Source organism: Macrobrachium rosenbergii, chromosome 33 (genome assembly GCF_040412425.1).
Source record: "Macrobrachium rosenbergii isolate ZJJX-2024 chromosome 33, ASM4041242v1, whole genome shotgun sequence".
In the NCBI taxonomy this organism is placed as follows: domain Eukaryota; kingdom Metazoa; phylum Arthropoda; class Malacostraca; order Decapoda; family Palaemonidae; genus Macrobrachium; species Macrobrachium rosenbergii.
The window spans coordinates 5,639,045-5,662,705 of NC_089773.1; the positions used below are offsets into that span (position 1 = coordinate 5,639,045).

Consider the following 23,661-nt stretch of genomic DNA (forward strand, 5'->3'; position numbering starts at 1 on the left):
TTATTGGATTCACGAGATGGTTGCTTCATACTTCCATCTGTGATCTCTTAAAGCATCCTCAATAGATATATCATTGTTTATTTTATAAAAATGTTTGTAGTGAAGAACTGCCTTCTCTTTAATCATTTTTTAAAATTTTGTAAATGATTTATTTTGTGGTAGCTCCTTGGTTTTGTCACAGAAATGCCTTTGGTCATGTGTGATCTTAGATAATTGTAGGAAGGAAAGTAGAGAGGAATTTTGGCTTTACAGATATGTAGTTCATTGCAGATTTTCCTTTAATGACTCATATTTTCATGAAACAAAAACTTTTCTGGGATGATAACTGTTTGCGTCTGAAGAAGAGCTGAAGGAAGCACATGGCAAGGGAATCCAAAACAGTATGAAAAGCCCTTTAAGGTCCAGGGTAACTAGGTCACAAACGTCTAAAACATGTGGATGTAAAACAAAGTTTCCACAAGTCTTTTGTCATTATCATAATCTTGAAATGTGTACCAGGCCCTCAAGTACCCTTGCATTTGCAAAACATTAAATTTTATCCCATGAAATGTACAGTGCCTTGCTCTCTAAGCATATTTTATTCATTTCTCTTTGTGATGATTTATGTTGCAGATATGAATTCTTTAATGACCTCTACCATAGATTCCTACTCACTCCAAAAGTGGCTATGAAGTGCTTGTGTCTTCAGGCTATGGCACTTGTGTATGGCTTGCATCACAAAGAAGTCGGTCAGTTTAATGACACGAGATACATAGTGACGATGCTGTCTCGTACCTGTGACAGACTAGAGAGGGATAGATTGCTCCTTTTCTTGAATAAGGTAAGTTCAGTTTATTTATTTTTTATTTTTGCTGGTCGTGATGGGTTTCATCAAGTTGAAAACAATAAGTAAACACATTTTTAAACAATTACAGACCACGGTGTAAACTGGGTAAAGATCTCTTACTCTCCCTTTTTTGCTCTGAATGTTCGTAAGTAGGGTGGTGTCTGTATATAATGTATATTTAGTATAATACTTGACTGCATTTGGTAAATGTCCGTAGAAAAGAGGGAGAGGCTTAGGGGGAAATGGTCACTGACTCCATAGTTTTCCATAATAAGGTTCATGTGTGTGTAGGCAGTCTCCGGTTTATGACGGGTTCCGTTCCGACGGCGCATCGTAAGCCGAAAATCGATGTAACCTGAAATATCATCAAAAATTGTAAGAAAACCTTACATTTAATCATTTGGACATCTTGTAAATGACGTAAACTGCATTTTTATTAAGTTTTTCATCAATAAACCTCCAAATTTTGACCATTCTGTCCTTTGGCGCCATATTTCTTCTGTCGGATTGCCATCGTGTGCGTCGTAAACCCAGAACATGCGTTGCAACCTGGAAATAATTTTTGATAAATATATTTGAAGAGCGTCGTAAGCTCAGAACGTCATAAGCCAAGCCCGTCATGACCTGGAGACTGCCTGTAATTATAGATGTGCATGCATACACAGATGAAGATTATGAATCACGGTACATCCAGCACAACGGTGCATCAAATGGATGTCAATAAAAGTCCCTTGCTGTATTGAATAATGTAGTCAGTGTTTTTTGTAATGTTACCTTGAAGACAACAGTGTGAAGGGTGGTGGTGAAGTCATTTATAATAAAAAATTAGATATGGAATTGTTTGCTTTCTCTGTTAAGCAGGAAATAATTTTATTATGACAGTAAGTAATGAAATTTGGCAAGTTGAAGCCTATTAGAGTCAGTTGTCACTGCTCATTAGGATGTGTTGCATTCATTTAGATATGAGAGTGAAATGCAGCAAAATATGAATTGGATTTAGGTTAATTTTCCCCCTTAAACAAGAAGGAACGTATGGTGATGGATAAAAGTGAAGCTAAATTCTGGCAAATGACCTCCTGAACCCACCACGCTTACAAATGTATGAAAGTTCTCATTATCTCTCCTACTTGGACCTTGACTGTACTAAAGGAAATGGCAGGGACATGAGTGAAGAAAATTTTGTAAAAATCATTTAGAAGTACGTATTCAGTTACACTGTTGTGGTCGCTATACTATTCCTGTTACTGTAATATAATTATTGTTTACTGGCAAACAGTAGTTTTGAAAAACTCTTGTAAAATGAAAAGGACGATTATGAGCAGAAGAAAATATATTTCTTGTGTTTAATTAGTAAGATTGTTGAGGAAGAGGGGTGGTAGTGCTAAAGTAAGGAAGCCTTGGGAGAATCGCTAGTAAACACCTGTGGCTTATTCCATAAATTGTGATTTATTATGAATAACATTAATTTATTCATTCATATTTTTGCTAATTATGTTACATAAGTTATCCTATGACTACATTTTTATACAAAATTATTTTTTTTTTGCAGCTTATATTAGAGAAGTCAAATGTTCGAGAAATTGTGGAAGCTGGTGGGGTTCGTATTTTAGCAGACTTGCTGACCCTTGCCCACCTGCATGTTAGCAGAGCAATAATGCCAACTCAGACCAATGTGATAGAAGCATCGCCAGACATGGCAAGGGACTCCGAAAAGGAATGGTATTACCAAGTAAGTCATGTTTACTTACATTTTTGGTTTTGTAGGAAGAAAAACTTGTATTGAAAGACTATAGAATTAGCAAATTGAGATTATACACAAAATGTCCTCGGTCAAAGTGAATTTCCTCTGGTCTTCGTTGAGGTACATTGTAAACTAATTTAGTTTCATTTTGAACAGGGCACCAACAAAGAGAGGGCAGGTCCCTTTAGTTTCAAAGATCTGAAAGAATTTTGGGCCAACAATACACTAACTTTGAAGACACTTTGTTGGGCACAGGGAATGGATGGATGGCATCCTCTGAGTAATATTCCTCAACTGAAATGGTCACTTGCTGCCACTGTAAGTATGATTGTTCAATAGGAGTGATTGCATTGGGTTTATAATCCTTTTTTTCCTAGTTTTACAGGCTTCAAAATACAGTATATCCTTATTTATGCAAGAATAAGGTGCAATTTTTTTAATTCTGTTGGTATGCATAAGCATTTTTTTGAAAAGGAGATTAAGAAATGACCGCTACTTTTCATGTCATATTTTCAACTTTTTTTTTTTTTTACTGTACTGATGTAGAAACAAAGCCTGTTCGTGATGGGACAAATAGACATTTTAATAATTTGGTAAAGAGTTTTCGCATTACGTTTACCTTTGAGTCACCTGTCGTCTTACAGCTTCTTTATTACTTAAGAATACCTGTATAATAATCCTAATCCATTATACTCAAATATTGTTCTGTTCTTTGAGGAATTTATTTTTTTGACAGATATTGGGCCTCAGGATATGGGCTAGGCCAGTGGTTCCCAATGTGGGCAATTCGAGAATGTTTAGACCAAGTTAATGGCCTTTTAGGCTTCCTCCATGTGAATATAAGAATTATATATCACCACAGGGCATCAAGATTTTAAAGGTGATTAGGTGGGGCATGGCCAAAAAAAGTTGTGAACCACTGGGCTAGGCTGATATCAGTGGTGATGTTGTTCCAAGATAAAGAACTAGCTGGGAATTCTAAAAACCACATCTTTTCTTAATCTGATTATTTCTTTGTTGAGTGGAGCTTTTATGATTTTTGTGCTGATTTCAATTCTTTGATCAGGGAACTGCAGTGATGACAGAAAGTGATCTTGGCACACTCATCCTTAACATGCTCATCACCATGTGTAGATACTACCCTTCAAGAACAGGTGATGGCGCCGTCATTCGGCCCTTGCCAAGAATCAAGAGGCTGCTGTCAGATCCTTTGTCTCTACCACACATCGTCCAGTTGCTGCTCACCTTTGATCCGGTTCTAGTGGAAAAGGTTTGTGATGTTAAAATACGATTTGTTTTCATGAATTCCATGGTCATCACCCATCATGAGGCAACTAAATGTGTCAGCTGTGATGGTTGGGCTGTTACAGAGAGAGAAGTAGATACTCTCTTCAGATATCAGATGTTCAGTATTAGGAGAAGGGCCTTTCCCCCCAATTTTTGAAAATGGCATTTTCTGCCTGATCAGCTTTAAAATGATTCCCTTTTTTTTTTTTTCCAAAAAAAGGGGGCGAGGTTGAACTATAATTTCTTTCCTGCATACTATTCTATTCCTGATCGCAAATACTTCATCTCATACAAAATTCAACTTTGTATCTTGAAAAATAAAGAAATTAGAGCTGGTTGAATTTCCAAACCTTTGATTGCTAATAACTCAAAAAAAATTTTTGTGGCGAGAGGCCCTTTTGATGCAGAACGCCTAATATACAAAGCTCTATGGAAAGGGTACTTAATAACCACCCCAAATACTTCCCTAATATGTTCTTTCATTTCAGTAGGAAAGATGTGTTATATATTGTGAAATTTTTTGCCTACTGGCAAGTAATTAAAGTATAATGTATTCAATTGTAATGCTCTTATAATATCTTCAAACAGGTGGCAACATTAATGGTTGAGATCATGCAAGATAATCCACATCTGTCCACACTGTACACTACGGGCGTGTTTTTCTTCATACTCATGTATACCGGTTCCAACGTTCTCCCTATTGGTCGTTTCCTTCACATGTCTCACATGCAGCAGGCATTTAGAGCAGAGGAGGTATGGTAATCATTACAATGTATGCTGATAATACTACTTTATCTCTATACAGCAAGTGCAGATAATTCATATTTTTGTATGAGATGATGTAGGATTACTAATTATTCCAAGAATTTTTTGTTTCTGAAATGCTGTACGTATTATGTGTAATTAAATTATTTGCACTTATTTAGGCGTCAAAAAAGTATTTACAGAATATATTTCATATGGTTACACAAGTTATTAGCCATAAGTATGGAAAAATGGTACTTACCCAGTCAGCTTCTGGGATAGTTAAGTTAGTTCTTGCTTTAAGTCAGGAGAGTTGGACTTGAAATGGTAAAGCCACTAGCGTAAGCTTCAGGTAAATCAATGCCTCCGACAGTCCCTGAAAGTTGGTGGCTGAGTCATTGTCTGAGCCACTACCATTTGTCAATCTGGCCTGACCTTGATTTATTATTATTATTGTTATTATTATTATTATTATTATTATTACTACATTGAGCTCTTTATGTATTTAACTCTGGGGTGATTTCTAGCCTATTTTCATTTCTTTCTGTAATTTTTTTTTAATAATCTCTGATGACATGACATTTGATGGTAAAAAGTAATCCAGCAATTATCTGGATTAATAGAGTCAAGGGTCCGTTGGATAATGGCGAAATCCAGAACTAATGGCGACTAAAAAAATCTGCAGGTGTTCAAGGGCAACTCCGCACCCTTCCTCGCCTAACCTTGTCAGTACCACATAACTGTAAACAAGTATCAAACTTTAAACTGAAAACTTTATGCAAAAGGCAATTATCTACCTTTTTCCCCATGTTTGTTACAAAATATACTGCATAAATATGCTGAAAAAAAATACAACCCCTACTTTTTCTCTCAGTTTAGTAGGCAGGTAGTCTACCTGTGTATACCCACAGCCTACCTTGAGCATGACCCACCGTCTACCTCGGTTTTATGACCATTAATGCATTTTTATACAGCAGCTTCCTTATCAGTTGTTACCGTATTGTATTACCATACACAAGATAAAAATGTGCATGTGTAAACTATAGACCAAGGCTAGCCTAGGTATTATTACACTCGCTGTATCCATTTGCAAAAGTTGAAATAGGCTATTACAGCTGTATTTAAGATGGAGGTAGTGGTAACAAAACTGCTATTTTACTTACAGAATTCATTTATACTATGTTATTCTATTGATATATCATCATCATAATATGTATAAAAAAAAGATTATCCCACCATTTGTTATGCTTACGTTCTCAAAATCATCTGATTGAGCCTACTAGCGAAAGAATGAGGGAAGTAATCTTATAGTTGCTAAAAGAAACTAATGTATTAATGGAAAAATTATTTTTATTTTTGTGCATAAATGTAAAATGGATACACAAAAGTAAACTAACATGCTTTATGTTAAAGTAAAATCCATCAAAAGTGCAAAACAGCTGTTTCTCGACTTGTTTGTGTAACGATGTAAATAAACCTCAGTTGTTGTTTCTCGAATTGTTTGTGTAACGATGTAAATATACCTCTCTCTCTGTAATTCAGACTTGCTATCTGTTCTGTCATTTAGTTTATTTTGAAGCAAATTGAGTTTAATATTTTCTTTGTTAATACAGTTAATGGAACTAGTAATCAATCTAATCACAGTGGGACTTGCATGACTTAAGGATGACACACATAAAAGTTTTATTATGCTTAGAAGCACTACTTTATGTGTGTAACTTAAAGTTCATTGACTCAAGATTTCCTTATGTCTTTCTTTTTCAGAATGCTGGAGGGGATATTATGCAGCAAAGTATTCTTGGCCAAATACTGCCTGAGGCTATGGTTTGTTATTTAGAGAACTATGGAGCAGATAAATTTGCAGAAATTTTCCTGGGAGAATTTGACACTCCTGAGGTTTGTATCATGACCAGTTTTGTAGATAAATATAGTCATTTAAAGATAATTTTAAATTACTTAAAAATGTATATTTCTAAACATTGGAGTTATAAAGTAAAAATATGTCAGAAATTGGCTCTTAACATGCCTTTCTCTACCAATTACTTTTACTGGAAAAAGTAACACGTTTTGTTAAGTGATGCAGCGAATGATGCAGTACAGTACAGTACTAGGTTTGTAAATGCAAGAGAAGAATCCATCCAGTTAAGGAAGAATGCCCTAAAATGACAGTAACGTTATAGATCTGATGAGTAAATGCTAGGTTTGCCTAGGTGTGTATAATAAAGGTTATTGTGAAATATGATGGTAACAAATACTTACCTCTCATTCACTCTTCTGATGTGCTTCCTTTCCTAATCCAAGTAGACTGTTGAAATACAAACTTACTTTCTTTTGTGGTGGAAGTATCAGTAACTTTATATGAAATCTGTAAGCCCTCTTCTTTCATTTTTTTGTCATGTTCAAAATGCCTTGCATGCCTATTGTACATCCTCTCCTGCTTTTTTCCTCATCCCCTACCTCTGTTTGCGTCCTTAACCATATCCATGTTAGGATGGATCAGGATGAGGACAAGTTAAGTTGATAAGGTTGCTGCTCTCACGAGGAGGATCATCAGGCATACTGGATATGCCTGCAATTCACTACTACAGGCAGTCCCCAGTTTATGACAGGTTACGTTCGCGTAACCCGAAGTATCGTCGAAAATCGTAAGAAAACCTTACTTTTAATCATTTGGGTGTCTTGTAAACAACGTAAACTGAATTTTTATTGCGTTTTTAACAAAAAACCTCCAAGGTTTTACCATTCCGCCCTTTTAGGAGCCATATTTCTTCCATTGGATCGGCATTGTCAGCGTCGTAAACCTAGAATGTGCGTTGTAACCCTGGAAATAATTTTTTATGAATATATTTGAAGAGCGTCGTAAGCTTGGAACGTTGTAAGCCGAGCCCATCGTAACCCAGGGACTGCCTGTAATTGGACTGCCAGAACAGAATATCATTGGTGTTACGTTAGTCAGTTGTTTGTACAGTAATCTGGTATGATTTTTTAGGTCTCTCTCAAGATACATTTTCTCTGTGGGTCCTCGTGCTTATGCATAAATTTCCTTCTCTAAACGCTTTTAATAATATTTTCTTTATTATTATTTCTGTTTATATTCTTTCAAGTTTTCTTCGAATCTGAACAGTTTTTTTTAGCTATTTCAGGGTATTTGTATAATTTTGCATGATGCTATTCTGGTAGTTACAAATGTCTGGGTTTTCCAGATATTCATTTGAATTCTTATAGAGTTTTATTGCTGTTTATTACATTGCTCTGGAAAATTTAAGACCCCTTCTCTTTTTGGCAGGTGATCTGGAGTAATGAAATGAGGCGCCACATGATAGAAAAACTGGCATCTCACTTAGCAGACTTCACGCCTCGATTGATGAGCAACACCCGAGCCTTGTACCAGTATTGTGCCATTCCCCACATCACATACCCACAACTAGAGCAAGAACTCTTCTGCGATATTTACTACCTCAAACACTTATGTGATGTTGACAGATTTCCTGATTGGCCAGTTAAAGATCCGGTAAGAAGTCTTGCAAGTGTTTTATTTCGTCGCGTTGATTTTTGTGATTTCTTGTTCCATATTCATCTGTAATTTACAGTATTTTCCTTAAGATTTTGTGCAGGGAAACAAAAATGCAAAAGATTCTCTCAGATTCATGGTTTTTCGTATGAATTATATAGACCTCCCTTCCAACCAAGTAGTGACTCTGAATAACTAAATATTTGAGGTTTGATAAAAGGGTTGTCCATGTATTGTTCAATGAAATACAAATAATTTTTGAGATTGGTTTGATTTTAACTGATTTCAGTGTACAGAAAGAAAGGGTTTGCATTTAAGAACAATATTAGACATATTTTAAATTTTGTTATATGGTCTAGATGCATTATCAAATACCTCCAGGTCACAGGAATTAGTGATGGACTGTTCAGTCATATGTCAGTTGTTAGCGCAGCAAATTGATGGCTTTAATTATATTCAAAGTACCCTCTTTCCTTTTCAGCTTGGGAAATACCTTCCCAGAAATGGAAGCTTTGTATTTCAGCCATATCTCTATGATTGATCCTGTTAACTGCAATTTCATCTACTTGTTGCAGGTTGCCCTATTGAAGAGAGTTTTAACAGCCTGGCGTAACGAGGTAGAAAAACAGCCTTCGTCAATGAGTGTTGAAGATGCCTTTACTGAGCTAGGGCTTGAGCAAGAGTCAAGACACGATGATGCAAAGATCAGGAAAGCTTACTTTAGATTAGCGCAGAAGTATCATCCTGACAAGAACCCTGATGGAAGAGTAAGTTTTTGGTGTTCAGGTTAAAAAGTCATTCCTTGCATTTGACCTCACACTGACTGAGGCTACCAGTTAATGCTCTAATGTGTCCATTTCTTGTTGACTATATTTCCTGAAAGGTACAAAGGTCTAATAATAAAGATGATACTGTAGTTGTGGAAAAGCTGTAGTGTCATATTTTTTCTTTGAAATTTCAGGACAAATTTGAGAGAGTCAACAAAGCTTATGAGTTCCTCTGCAGTAGATCAGCGCATTCTGTGGATGGGCCCGATCCACGAAATATTCTTCTAGTCATCAGAACACAAAGCATTCTTTTTTCACGTTACAAAGATGGTAAGGAACAACTTTCCTTTAGCTGGAAGAGGTAGTTCATGACAGTTGATTAAATGTGTGCGTATTTGCGAAATGGAGGCCAGGCAGTAGGTTAGGGAACCTAGTGTGCATAATTAGCCCAGTCTTGGTGGATATGAAATAGTACAGGCAGTCCCTGGTTAATGGCGGAGGTTCGGTTCTTGGCAGAGCGCCGCTAACTGAAAATCGGCGATAATAGCGCTGATAAACTGCTTAACGGCGCCACTAACAAGAACCAGTGCCAATAGACCACTTACCAGTGCTGATAAACCGCTTACCAGCGCCAAAAATTAGGTTAACGACATCACTAGCTGAGCACCATAACACCGAAATGTCGTTAACCGATGCTGCCAGTAAGCAGGGACTGCCTGTAAAAATTAAAGAAAGCAGTAGATTGTTATCTGAGGTAAAAAACCAAATGGGTGAAAATAAAGCAGAAAGAAAAGCCACTGTTGATCCCCAAAGAACAAGACAAAAGAAATTGACTGGTGACAAAATGGCCCTAGCTCCTGATTCAAAAATCCCAATGACATGGATGAAAAAATTGTTCTTGGTAAAGTCATGTGAGTGTCTACCACCTTCTTCTATTCAGGATACCCATTTGGGCTTAGCAGTAGAGGATAGGAATAAAGAACTCATATATACCTTATTTTATATCAGTGGCTCTTAACCTTGTTATTACCATGCCCCCTCTAAGAGTTGGTCCTTCCCTCCACAACCCCCTTGCATCTATGAGTAAAATTCCCTCCCAGATTTAAAGGAAAATGAAAAAAGAAAGAGAAGGGGTGTTTTTATTCTTTTGGGAATGAATTAGTGAGATATTTGACACTGGTTCTTAGCAACTCTTGTTAGGAGAATAATGAAAATAATTAGAGAATTTTTTATTTTTTCCTAGGGCTCGTGCCCCCTTTGGAAATTGCTAATGCCCCCTTAGGGGATGTGCCCCCCCAGGTTGAAAACCACTGTTCTATATGGTTATAAAGTGACTTTTCAAATTATGCTAGGTTGGGATGCCTGTTTCTTACAAACAGGCATCTTGCAAACACAAAAAGCTAAGAAACTGTAATGGGCTTGTGTTAAAAAAATAAATATTGCATATTTTCACCATATTTTTCCAATTTGTATTTTGAAACTTATCTCCTGTATTTGTGTTAAAACAAAGTATATTACTTAAAATAACTTATACACGATGGTCCATAATGTCAAGGACCCCTAATATTATTATTGAACTTTTTTGCATTTATAAAAATCACTGAATGCCATTGTAATTCTGTGAAAAAAAGAACAGTTATGAAATGGAGCTATACAATGGTCAGTTAAGAGAGCTCTAAATGCTGATGGGTTCACACTGTTAGCATCTGAATACACAATTCTGGGGTAGAAGTGACTCATTACCTGTGCCAGCCAGCATTTAGCAGTCAAGAATGTCCTGAGGCTATGAACCGTGGTTCCAGAGGAGGATTTGACTTGCTAGAACAGGATCACATTCCAAGCATTAATATAAGGTAGAAATAATGTTCTAAAGATTAGTATATGAGCTAGGATCATTATACTAAAGATTAGTATAAGGTAGGATCAGTATTCAAATGATGCAAGTCAGTATCTAAATGGTAGAGGCACTTTTAAAGGATCATGGTGCAAATTTTATCTCTTTCTTCTTGTTTCAATTAATTTCTGCAGAACAGTTTTCTAAAATGGCTATCTGGTGGATGTTTCACATATTAATTGATTTACTGTATTGTATTTAGGGTTCATCCTTTGGCAGTTCTTTTTTTATCCCAATGTATGCTCTTGTCTGTCCCAGCAGGACAATCATTATCCTAGTGCCATATAGAACTTACAGTACCAACCTTGGACAGGTCAGTTACCTTCTATAAGTGACCACCCCTCTGTCTTTAGAGCGTCACATTTTAATCAGTAATGATACCACTAATGGTGAAACACACCAGATGTGACCATGCATTGGTTTATGGTTGCCCAGGGTGCGACTGAGCAAACATTAGCATGGTGGTCATTTTTTGTCTGCAGAACCTCTGCCTCCCAATGTCAGTTAATTGTTTTTTTAACCAATGGTTGTGTACCCCAGCTTTTGTCTACAGAACCTCTGCCTTCCCGTGTCAGTTAATTGTTTTTGTAACCAATGGTTGTGTTCATATGGGAAACAGATATTTTTATTTATTTATTTATTTTTTGTTTCATTGACACAACCCAGCTTCACTAAGCTGTTTTGTTTCATAGACATCATACAGCTTAACAATGAGCTATCCTCCATCTTTCTCTGGACAAGCAGCATAAACCTCGTGTTTCTTAGCAACTACTCATTGCCACTGGCATCAAGTATTGTTAATTCCATTATGATCTTGGGACTGGTGAGCAAAAGGTGTTATCTGCGGAGCAAAAATTTGTTTTATCCAAGTTTTGTGTTTTGTTAACTGTAGCATGGTTTTGTGGCCTTTATATTTAATCAAAATAGTCGTATGTATTTGCTTTTAATTATTATTGTATATATTTGTTTTACAGTTTTAGCACCTTACAAATATGCTGGATATCCAATGCTAATCAAAACCATTCAGCTAGAAGCAGACGACGAGCAGCTCTTCAGCAAAGAGACCTCTCTTTTGGCTGCAGCAGCAGAATTGACATACCATACCATCAACTGCTCTGCGTTAAATGCTGAAGAATTAAGGAGAGAGAAAGGACTTGAGGTTTGTACTGAACCTTCTAGAAAGGAATTTTTCCATGTTTTTTAAGAGTTCCATTCCTTTCATTGTATCCCAAGTTTTTCTGAATACTGTTGTTATGGAGCATATTATATCATCATTATTAGAAGAGATATCAAATGAAGTGTGCATGGATTTAGGTATATACAATATGATAGACATCTTATTATATGAAATTCAGAGCGTTTGCTCAGAAACCTCACCAGTATCATTTACCTTCTTCTGTTTTGCATATACTACATACTTGGAGATTGAGGCATTTCTGTTCCAACGTTGGGGTTATCCAAGAATGCTCTAGATCTCTCCTCTCCCCTCTTACTGTACATGTAATTTCATGGCTTTTGCATCACATTGATATTGGCCAAATGTTATTGTTAGAATCCTGGAAGCGTTATATGCAAATCAGTCTCATTCTCTGAATCATTGCAGGTGCTACAAGGTGCATACAACCGTTGTGTCAGTGTCCTGAACGCGAGCAGTAAGCAGGGTGATGTTGCTGTACAAGTTTGCACCAATATTGCAAAGTGTTATACAGCTGCCGCTTCCTTCCCACTGTGTCGGGAGAAACTTATTGAGATGTCACACTTCATTAAGGATCTCTGTCACACATTGTATTTCAAGGTAAGTGATACAGTACTACAAGGTTTTGTTATAGGTTGTCGTATTTTTCTTTTTAGCTTGCTATAGTACAGTACAGGCAGTCCCCGGTTACTGGCGGCGTTTAGGTGTTTTGGCATTTAGCTAGCAACATAGTTAACCAGATTTTCGGCGCCGGTAAGCGATGTTCAGCAATGGTAAGTGGTTTATGAGCATTGGTAAGTGGTTTATCGGCACCATTAACCGGTTAACGGTGCCATTAAAGCAGTATCGGCACTATTATCCCCGATTTTCAGTTATCGGCAATTTTCGGTTAGCGGTGCTCGGACGAGAACAGAAACCCCTCTGTTAACTCGGGACTGCCTGTATACGTATGCTTTACCAGAAAAGGAAGTCATCCTGTTGTACATTGTTTGGTGGTAAGGATTTATGTATCAAAGAAAAATCCTGTTTTTGAGTATTTTTTATCATTGGTAAAGACAGGTTTCATAAGGCAGGTTAGTATTAAATTCATGTCATTACAAATACATTACAGTGGGCTTTTAAGCTGATTACAACTTTGCTAAAAATCAGGCATTTTGCAGCTGATAAATTTAAAAGTACTCTTAAAAGTACTTAAAACACTGCTGATATTTTTCTTTATATACGATATTATTATTCATCAATTGAACTGAAATTTGCAATGATACTATTCTTCATCAACTGAACTGAAATTTACAACAGTACTATTCTTCATCATCTGAACTGAAATTTACAACGATACTATTCTTCATCAACTTAATTGAAATTTACAACAATAATATTCTTCATCAACTTGACTGAAATTTACAACAATACTATTCTGTATCAACTGAACAAATCTACAACAATACTATTCTTCATCAACTGAACTGAAATTTACAACGAAAGTATTCTTCATCAACTGAACTGAAATTTCAGTTCTGTTCTTCATCAACTTAACTGAAATTTACAATGATACTATTCTTCATCAACTGAACTGAAATTAACAACAATACTATTCTTCATCAACTGAACTGAAATTTACAACGATACTATTCTTTATCAACTGAACTGAAATTAACAACAATACTATTCTTCATCAACTTAACTGGAAGAGAAAATCAGATCCAGTGTACCAGATGGAGAGGGACGTTATTGATTGGTAGCACCATGACGTAGATTAAAGCGAATGATAGGTGCACCCATCAACTCAGGATAATTACATGATCAACTTCACACACAATCATATCTTAAAAAATTTGCGAGATACTTGAAGTAACTTATGATTAGAGTTCAGGGTCTTCACAAGGTAGGCAGTAGGAGTAGATTTAAGTTCACATAGATCCTCCATAGGGGGTTTAGTGCCGTCAGTGCACCTCATGCGGTGCACTGTAGGCATTACTTAAGCTTCTTTGAAGCATGCCTTCGGCCCCTGGCTGCAACCCCTTTTGTTCCTTTTACTGTACCTCCTTTCATGCTCTCTTCCTTCTTTCTTTCCACCCTCTCCTAAAGCAACTGTAAAATGTTTTCCTCCTGTTACACTTCTCAAACATTTTACTGTCAATTTCCACTTCAGCGCTGAATGACCTCGTGGGTCCCAGTGCTTGGCCATTGGCCTAAATTCTATATTCAATTCAATTCAAGTTCACATAGATCAGCAGAGAGGAGACTAGAGAGATCATTTAGAACAACATCACTTACACTTAGTAATAATACGGAAGCCAGCTGCAAAGGTTCAGCAACCTCACAGGCAGTTGAACCATCATCCTTGCTTTTGAGATGTCTTCAGTTGAAGTGCTCTTATCTGTTAAGATTGTACTCATTCTGCTGAGGATCTCTTCCTTCCAGTTCAGTAGAGATGGGTTCCCTGAAAATATCTCAAATGAATGTCACTCAGGTGACAGGGCTTGGTGTGAAGGTTGCTGGTAGAACCTTGCTGTGACTTCATGCCAATAGAAGGCATTCTTGGTTATGTATTACAGTCTTGAGTTTTGTATAAATGCTCAGTCTTTCATTTGATAAGAAGAAGAAATGTGGAGTGCCCATAGGTCAATCACAGCCTCTAATAGTACCTCACTGCTTCATCTTAGCAAGACATCCATAAGGAGCATCAAACTAGTTTGCCACCGGTAAATCATAAACCTTGGTCGATGAAAGCTCCCCATCTTGTCTAACTCCATCACTGAAGTCTCCTTCAAAAGGTGAATGGTATTGAAGATCAAAGGTGCCACACACCGAATTTAAAGCTTCTGTCAAGGAAGATTCGTGTAAGAGATTATACAGTAGCTGGAAGCACTGATGATTTGTCAGTAGAGAGAGGAGCTAGATGAATCTGAGGATGGTGACCTCCACCTTGCCGTGTGCCAAGTAGCTTTACAGTCGACCCCCGCTCGTTCGCCGTTCAGCATTCACGGCTTCAGTTATTCATGGATTTTTCTGTGGAACATATATCCACATTATTCACAGAAAATTCGCCTGTTTGCAGATTTTTTCATAGAGCAATTACACAGTATTTTCATGACTAAATGTTGGTGTTTGAACTATTGAAATAGGCAGTTATAAGCATTTTTAGAGGGGGTTTCGGTATTCACGGATTTCTCTGTGGAGTATATATCCACACTATTCATGGAAAATTCGCCTATTTGCAGATTTTTTCATATAGCAATTAGAGTATTTTCTTGTGATTTTTATGAGTAAATGTTTTAAGATGGTAGTTTAAGGTACATTTGGTGTTCAAATTATTAAAATAGGCAGTTATAAGCATTTTAGAGGGGCTCTTTGGCGTTTGAATTATTAAAATAGGTATTTATAAGCGTTTTTAGAGGGGCCGGTTTCGCAGATTTCCGGTATTAGCAGGTGGGTGTGGTACGCATCCCCCGCAAATACCGGGGGACGACTGTACTCTTATTGCTGTAGGAGTTATTCAGCATGCCTAGAAGAATAGGGAGGAGGGCTTTCTGCCCTTTTTGGCAGCAAAAGAGTTAGTGTTAGTAGATGAGCAGGCCAAAGTAGGGACTGTTGAATCATCGCAGTAATTCATGGGATCAGTCTGCATAGAAGTTTGCAGTTTGTGTATGATTATTTCATCATAAAATTAATGGTTGACATGAAATGTATTATCAACAGTGATAAAATATTCTCACGAGTACTGTTACAGTGACGTAAAACTGAAATGCCATTGACTGATGCCACCGATAAGCGGGGACTGCCTGTACGTAGATGTAAACACACACGCAAAAGTAAAACTGTGATGTTATGAGGTGAAATGAAAAATCATGGATTACAATAAAACAAGGTGACTAATTACTTTTTGATAGTGTTTTTAAAATGGATTTGCTTTGGACACATCATTGAGAAATATCATACGTACATACTTAAGATATAGACACGGTAAGTTTTACTCTACACCCTCTCACACACACACAGTTTCCATGATAAGGCAAAATGGGAAACTGGTGATCATAATCAAACAGAAGATGAATGACAACATTTTAATAATGTTCTAAAAAATAACATACTTAAAGAGCCCAGTCTAAGGCCCAGTGTGAATGATGCAATGCTTGGTGTAATTCAGGGTAAGGAAACACAGCATTGAATAGAAAAGGCAAAGTTATCAAATAATAAATAAAAGAAACAAAAATAATAAAGTATGATAACAACCGATAAGAAGTACACTGCATAAAAATACATTGATAGTGATAAAACCATGGTAGGCTGTGGGTAGACAGGTCAGCTATTGGGTGGCAAATATATACCAATGTACCTACCATACTGTGTGTTGTGCAAGAGAGAAAAAGAATGTTGCTTTTTTTTATGTAAAATTATTTTTTTCAATGTTGTGCAGTATTTTTTCGTGTGGTTATGTAAAATAATTAAAGTGATACCTATAGTATTTGGTAGTGTGTTGTATGTACGGTACACCTACCATATTGAATGTTATTTGCGAGAGAGAGAGCGAGAGAAGAAAAAGAGGTTCGCTTGTTTTTAACTGTATTTATATAGCATAAGGCAGTCCCTGGTTAACGGTAGGGGGTTCTGTTCCCAGCCGAGCGCCACTAACTGAAATTCGGCAATAGCAGCACTAATGACCTGGTTAACGGTGCCGTTAACCGGATATCGGTGTCGCTGATCGGTGATCAGTGCCACTAATGACCCGCTTCACAGCGCCATTAACCGGAGAATCAGCGCCGAAAATCCAGTTAATGGCATCACTAGAAATGAGGGTGGATAACTAATAAATCTTAGTACTAAAGCAGTTGATGTCATTCAAAGAGGAGAGCGGTGCAAAGGGGTTAAATACCCATTGACCATTCATCTTGAGCAGGTGGCAACCATCTGTAAGAGTTTAACTTCATGTTATAAAAACTCAGAGAAGTAGGATGCTGTTGTTTAGCTTCATAAACTTCATGGTGTTCCTGTGCTAATTGCTCGGGAGTTCTGTCCTGTTAGGTCACAATTCCTCATTGGAGTTCATGTAATAAAGTTTTGTGTGACCCTTTCTTGATGATTGTTCATCTTGTGATAGTTAACTCTAATATAGCTTTTGTTTGCTCAAATTATTTTATGTTTTGACAGAAACCTTGCAGGTAAGCTTGACGTGGGTGGAGGTCTTGGGCGAAAAGTAATATAGTTCTAAGGAAGAAAGGAAATGGTACGACTTCCCCCCGAAAACAAGAGATTAACAGAAATGTAATTGAAATAGGGTTCCAAAGAGTGGATACAGAAGGAAAGATTCCATTACAGTACAAAGCAATCTAAGAAATGTTGATTTCCATAATTATTGTAAGGCCTTAGAGAAGGTGAGGAACTTTCTTCAGCTCATTGGAACAGTAACCAATTTATAGTAACTAGAGAGAAAAACCAACAAAGATATCTTGGGGTGGAGGGAGAGATAATCTAGAGGAGTGGTAAGAACAGCGTCATGGATTGAATAGTATTACCTTTGCCTGAATCATGACAAGAAGTCAGACGAAACGAAGAATCATAAAATTGTCATGCTGTTCCAAGCAGTGACATATCAGGTTAGTAATCCAATTGAAGAAAAGAACTTACGACAGCAAAATATATAGCAGTTTGAAGTACTCTTTGGGGTCAATCATTGTCTAAGTGCTAGTTGAGTTAGTTGGATTCTTCAGAAGAGATTGACAGATATCAAATAGTATATAAGCGATAAAGATGCTCCTTTCCATGCTGATATTAGTAAACAAAAGCTGTTTTGTAAAAGGGGATCATTTCAGTCGATTTTTGGTTATCGTCATGCCGTCGGAAACAGAACCCCCACTGGTAACCGGGAACTGTCTTTACATATAACTTATTTATACTGTTTTGTACTAAAATATCTCCCTTGTTGAAGACTGTCTGTCAAGTAAATGGCCTCTTGTCATATTTCTAAGTATGTATATAGATAATTATATGTAATGCCACCAGGATACAGTACTTTCTAGCACCTTGCCCACATCAGTGAGATTTTAATAATGTGCAATGCAATGGGATATTGGCTTAAATTTACTACAAAGGTCTTTTGAATTTTTATACTGGACAAGACTGGCTGTAACATATAAAGCATGAAATATGAAATGGAGCTTGAAGAGACAATATGGGTGGCTATAAATGGGAGTGGGGGTCTGCAACTGTGTGCGTTTCTTGACAGCAGCTCTGAAAGGGAAAAGTTGGCTACCCGTATAGAGACTTGTCTTGTTAGGTCCTGTCCCAACAATATTTATGTGTGAGCATGTGCCTTGGTATTAAATCTGACGCTTAAATCCCTGGAGAAATCAGTCTCATGGTGGGTTTGTGGATTTAAATGATATTCTCTCCAGAATTAAAATTACCAATACGTGAATTTATGTAATTTGCATAGACCAAATGGCATTAGTAATACGTGTACAATACATGTATTTTAGCCCATTTAGGTCCAGTATCTCTATCTAAGTAGTGTTTTTAATGTTGATATTTTGGATTTTGATGCAGTGGATTCCAAGTAAAATTTCCCTTGTTGACCAGAATGTCAAGGTTTGTCATTAAAAGGATATTTCACCTAAAGTAGATAGCTTATGGTTTTATATGCAGTTTGTATGCAAGTAGGTTTTTATGATTTTAGAGTACTACCATGCTGTTGAATCCAATCCTAGAGTAACCATTTTGTGAATTAATTTCTCTACTTTTTTAAACCCCCAATATTCTTACCACTATTTTACCACATGCTCTCAAGGATATAGAAATGTCCCAGTTTACCAAGGATCTTTGCCACATGCTCAGTTGCAAGGTGAGGGTAGGTCTACAGATGAAGGCCTACTCCTTTGTGATAAATTTTCTTGATACTTGCATTATATGAAGCCTCTTGTGAGAATTCTTGAGATTGCTTTCACGGCTTCCTTTTCTATTTTTTTGCTTTATTCATTTTGCTGCGGAGAAAGTTGATTTTTTATTTTTTTTGGTGGAGAAAGAGTCATGTTTCCCATCTTGCATTCTATTAGGTTACCTCTTTAAGGTAAATGTCGTACCACCTTTACCATAATGAGATAAGCGACAGAATTGCATCATACCCACATGAATTTCAAACATTTCAAGATAACCTGGTGCTTCATGATCTGGACACAGATGCAGTACATGTAAACTTGAAGTTTTGACTAATGCACAAATCAAATTGCTGCCTGGTATGGATTTTAAGTTTATGATTTTTCCTGTTAGGTACCCATTAAAGATTTTAGTTTAATTTTCTTATAATGTAGATTATTTACTTTGTCCCTTAAACGCTGCTATATTTCATGTGCCTTGCCAATCAGATTTCTCCATGCTTAGTGCCAGCCCTTGTTCACTAGTGATTTGTGCTTCCCATGTCAGCACAGTCCAAGCCATTGAGTAGCATTGCGTAGATTTTTCACGACTGCTGTGTTTGCTAGGTGGCCTTTTCTTGAATTGCCGTTTTTATTTTTTGTCAGTGCAAATGAATTTGGAGGTATTGTTTATTGTGGGGAAGTTCAGAGGTCTGGTTAAACAAATCATTTATAACTAACTAACTTTCTTGGTATTTAGAATATAGGCAGTCCCTTGGGTTACAGTGGGGGTTCCATTCCAGCAGTGTGCCGTAAGTCAGAAAGTGCCATAAATCGGAACATGAGCGCTCACAGCGCCGTAATCCAAGTTATGGCGCCATAACTTTGGAACGTATGCTGTAACCCGGAACTGGTTTTTTAGTGAATATTGAAAAAGCACTGTAAATCATTGCACCAACATTTCTAAAATGGGCATTTCAAGAGTCATTCTTGTATCATACTGTATCACTTTTAAGCTTACTACTGTACTTCCTTTTTAATAATCGTTTGATAGATCTGATTTCCTCGTTTTGTGTATTTCTCCTCCTTAGTGTTTCACTTTAGCATTTTTACTATGATTTTGATCATTACTAGTATTTCTGGTATAGGTATGTTTTTCGTAGGCATGCAATTGGGTATTTTTATGATTAGGCGATTTTCTTCATTACTGTACCTTACAGAACATAGACATTTAATATTTTTGCTTGTGATAAAATGCAGTTGACTTGTAAGATGTTGGAGTAGCTCTTTTCTGTCATACCCATCATGTTCCTTCAACAGAGGTTTCAAGGCCGTAAATGTCATTTATTATTGCTTTGTGGTTTCTCTCCTGGATTACAAGGAAAACCAGTGTCGTCTGTGTTTAGCATTTTTAGTTTTCTGTAAAAGAAAACCATTGAGATGGCTTTGTCTGCCTGTCTGCACTTTTTCTGTCCGACCTCAGATCTTAAAAACTACTGAGGCTACAAATTGGTATGTTGATTATCCACCTTCCAATCATAAAACACACCAAATTGCAGCCCTCTAGCCTCAATAGTTTTTATTTTAATTAAGGTTAAAGTTAGCCGTAATGATACTTTTGGCACTGCTATAGGTATCATGGGCTGTGGCTAAGAGTTTCGTAGGCTTTTGCTGAGGCCAGCACCAGACCATGGCTGAGTTTCATGGGCTGCAGCTAAGAGTTTCATACAGCATTATATGCTGTACAGAAAACTCGATTGCTGCGAAGAAACTTCGGCATATTTTTTACTTGTTTTTATATGTCTTTGTAGGTTCAAGTGCAAAGAGCTTATTTTATATTTTTCAAATTGCCACCTTTCTGTCAGGTGGAAAAGGGCTGGGATGATTATCTTCACTTATGGCCTACACTTGAGCCATCCTTGCCATGTTGGTCTTTTCCATCCAGAGCACTGATGACAGTGTACTGGAGTCCTCACACATTCCTGACTCTTTGCCATAGGGGAATGGACAATGTGTGGAACAATGTCTTTGGTCTGATTTGTGCTGTGCTTTTAAGTAAGGTTAATAATTTTTTCAAAATCTTGCCTTTTTGTTTGGTCTGATCTGTAAAGTCTGGAGTTTAGGATGTATAGTGTGGTATTACTCCTATGCCACTGTAGAAGAAATAAAGGATCTTTCCTAGAAAGTGACCCCCAAGGGTTTTAACCCTGTATGTATCCACCTTTGCGGCATCTTTAGTACAAGCCCCTTGGGGATTACTGTTAAAACATAAACAAAAGACTGTAAATATCATAAAGATAATGACCCTTAAGAAATATTAGTCTAGATAACGACCCCTGAAAACCCTTGGGGGCCACTACCTAGGAAAGATCCGAAATAAAGACACCCTCTTAGTGCAACTCCAAAATAGTGGGTAGGGGTTAATTGCAAGATCATTATTTTGTAGTTGTGATATAATGATTGTTTAGGTCTTAAATTAGCATTTATGGTGGCTCAAGAGGTCAAGAGAAGACTATGACACTTGAGTCTTTTTATTCAGCTCATTATTCTTCATGCAATAAATCAAAGCTATAAGAAACTAGTTGTTGTGGAGTAAATGAAATGAACAGTTCATGAAGATATAGTTACATAAATAGAAAATGGTTAAATACAAACCTAGCACATTATTAATATCCATAGAGGGATTACAAGTCTATAACAATATAAAATGAGATGGCAGATTGGTTCAAATTTACTTTTGAGAGGGAAGTTTTGAAAGCCAGTCCTTAACATGCGTGGGTGAAAATGATGTAGGTTGTATGTCATACAGGAGCCAGAATACTGTTTGAAGGTGAACAGAATTCTTTAAGTGTTAAGAAAAAAGAATTACAGAGTTGAGAAGCTACTGAGGTACCTGCTCAGCTACCAACTCCCCTCAAAAATGTGTTCCCCTGAGATTGCTAAATGTAATCCATGCGCCTTGCTTGTGACAGTACAGGCAGTCCCTGGTTAACGGTAGGGGTTCTGTCCCTGGCCGAGCGCCGCTAACCAAAAATCGGCGATCTTAGCACCGAAAATGCCACTTAACGCTGCCGTTAACCAGAGATCGGCACCAAAATCCCCACTAAATGGTGCTGTTAACTGGAGATGGGCGCTGAAGTCCCCATGTAACGGCACTGTTAACCGGAGATCAGCGCCAAAAATCCGGTCAATGGCGTCACTAGCCAAGTGCCATAACACTGAAATGCAGTTAACCAATGCCACCAATAAGCGGGGACTGCCTGTACAGCCCTCTGTGTCACAGAGTGAAAAAATATACCACAGTGTATAAAATTGTGATGATCAGCCTGTCTCTTCCAAAAATGGTTGTCAGAACATTATTGAACAAAAGGTGGATACCAAGAGCTAAAGAACATGTGGATTTCAAGGAAGCTGGAGGAAGTGTCAGACAACTAAGTATTCACCAAGGGAGATATGATAAAAAGTCAGTGCATATCTCTTAAGAGAGGAGATGAAGGTGATGTATCAGGAATCATAATAGGACTCAAATCCTCTAGTCATAATCAAGGATTATCTCTCTCTCTCATCTATATCTCTATCTCTCTCTCTCTCTCTCTCTCTCTCTCTCTCTCTCTCTCTCTCTCTCTCTCTCTCTCTCATTATTTATTACGATGTTCGTGGTTACGCCATTTTCTGACTTAGGGCACGGTGCTGGACCAGAATATCTGCCGTAACCCGGGGACTGCCTATATATACAACCTGTAAGAGAAATCATAATTAACTCACTTTTAAAAGAAAACAAAACTTTTACCAACAAAATTTCTTCAAAACTAAACATCTGTATGAAATTAACATTATTAACTAACATTCCAAGTATTTCAGAAACAAAAGAATTTTATTCTCAAAACTGCAACATAGAAATGTGTTAGGAGAACTTCACAAACGAAAAAATAATCCACATCACCAATTTTTCTTTGACAGTGATGTTTATGTAATCTTAAATTGGAGTTTTCTTAAGAACAAAATAAATGTTATTTCTATGTAAGTTTGACTGAAGGACCACTTTTTTCTTTTGTTAAGAGCAAACAATATTCTTTTTCATATAACACTTGAATATAATGGCATCAAGATTCATTACAAGTGGTCCAGAAGTCCCAAGATGGAGTTGATAGTGATAGTGAAGAGGAAAGTGTTGATAATGTATAGTTTAAAAATTAATTAAAATTTTCTATAATGAAACAAAATTTCTGAGTGAATGCTTCAATGGGAGTATGATTAGTTTGGTGTAAACAAGGGTTTTATGCCTTAACAAATATTTATTCATTTTTTTGAACGGAGGGGAAAGTCGTATTGTGGACATTTTTCTGTAATTTTTTTCTGTAAAGCTTGGATGAATAAATTTATTGAATGTCACAAGTTCCCAGATTTTTTAAATGATAGCTCATCCAGTTAGTCTTGATGATGATTCTCAGTTTATTTCAAGGGAGATTATCAAGCCTTATCCTACTTTATAGTGTTGTTAAGCACCTGTGAAACATTTAGAATTGTAAAGGTTGAAGAATACATAATTATTTTCAGAAAACCATTTCAACATTAGTACTGCTGTAACTTGAGAGTTGATGCATACTGCCCTAAAATGGAAAACTGCAGTATCTGCAGAATTTTCAAAATTGAGATATGCCCCCTATTGGGCTCGTGAAACACTAACACACAAGTTTATGCAGTTTCAGAATGATTCTTCAGTGCTTTGTTTAGGGGGTCCCATTTGCAGTATCTGCAAAATCAGTAGTAAGGCAAGGGAAAACTGCAGTGTCTACCATTTTTCTCAGTTTTGTATTTTTGCAGATACTGCAGTCTTCCATTTTA

The 23,661-nt window shown here is 36.9% G+C and overlaps 1 protein-coding gene across 2 annotated transcripts in view; it reads left to right on the plus strand.

Moving 5' to 3' along the window:
- Nucleotides 1-23,661, plus strand: part of Rme-8 (receptor mediated endocytosis 8) — a 113,074-nt gene that overhangs the window by 61,346 nt on the left and 28,067 nt on the right. For both annotated transcript variants that reach the window (XM_067133196.1, XM_067133197.1), the window contains 11 exons: nucleotides 613-820; nucleotides 2,376-2,555; nucleotides 2,724-2,885; nucleotides 3,634-3,837; nucleotides 4,443-4,607; nucleotides 6,363-6,494; nucleotides 7,885-8,109; nucleotides 8,685-8,876; nucleotides 9,071-9,206; nucleotides 11,745-11,929; nucleotides 12,374-12,565. In XM_067133196.1, coding sequence (XP_066989297.1) covers nucleotides 613-820; nucleotides 2,376-2,555; nucleotides 2,724-2,885; nucleotides 3,634-3,837; nucleotides 4,443-4,607; nucleotides 6,363-6,494; nucleotides 7,885-8,109; nucleotides 8,685-8,876; nucleotides 9,071-9,206; nucleotides 11,745-11,929; nucleotides 12,374-12,565 — 1,981 coding nt within the window. The remainder of the gene's footprint in view (nucleotides 1-612; nucleotides 821-2,375; nucleotides 2,556-2,723; nucleotides 2,886-3,633; nucleotides 3,838-4,442; nucleotides 4,608-6,362; nucleotides 6,495-7,884; nucleotides 8,110-8,684; nucleotides 8,877-9,070; nucleotides 9,207-11,744; nucleotides 11,930-12,373; nucleotides 12,566-23,661) is intronic.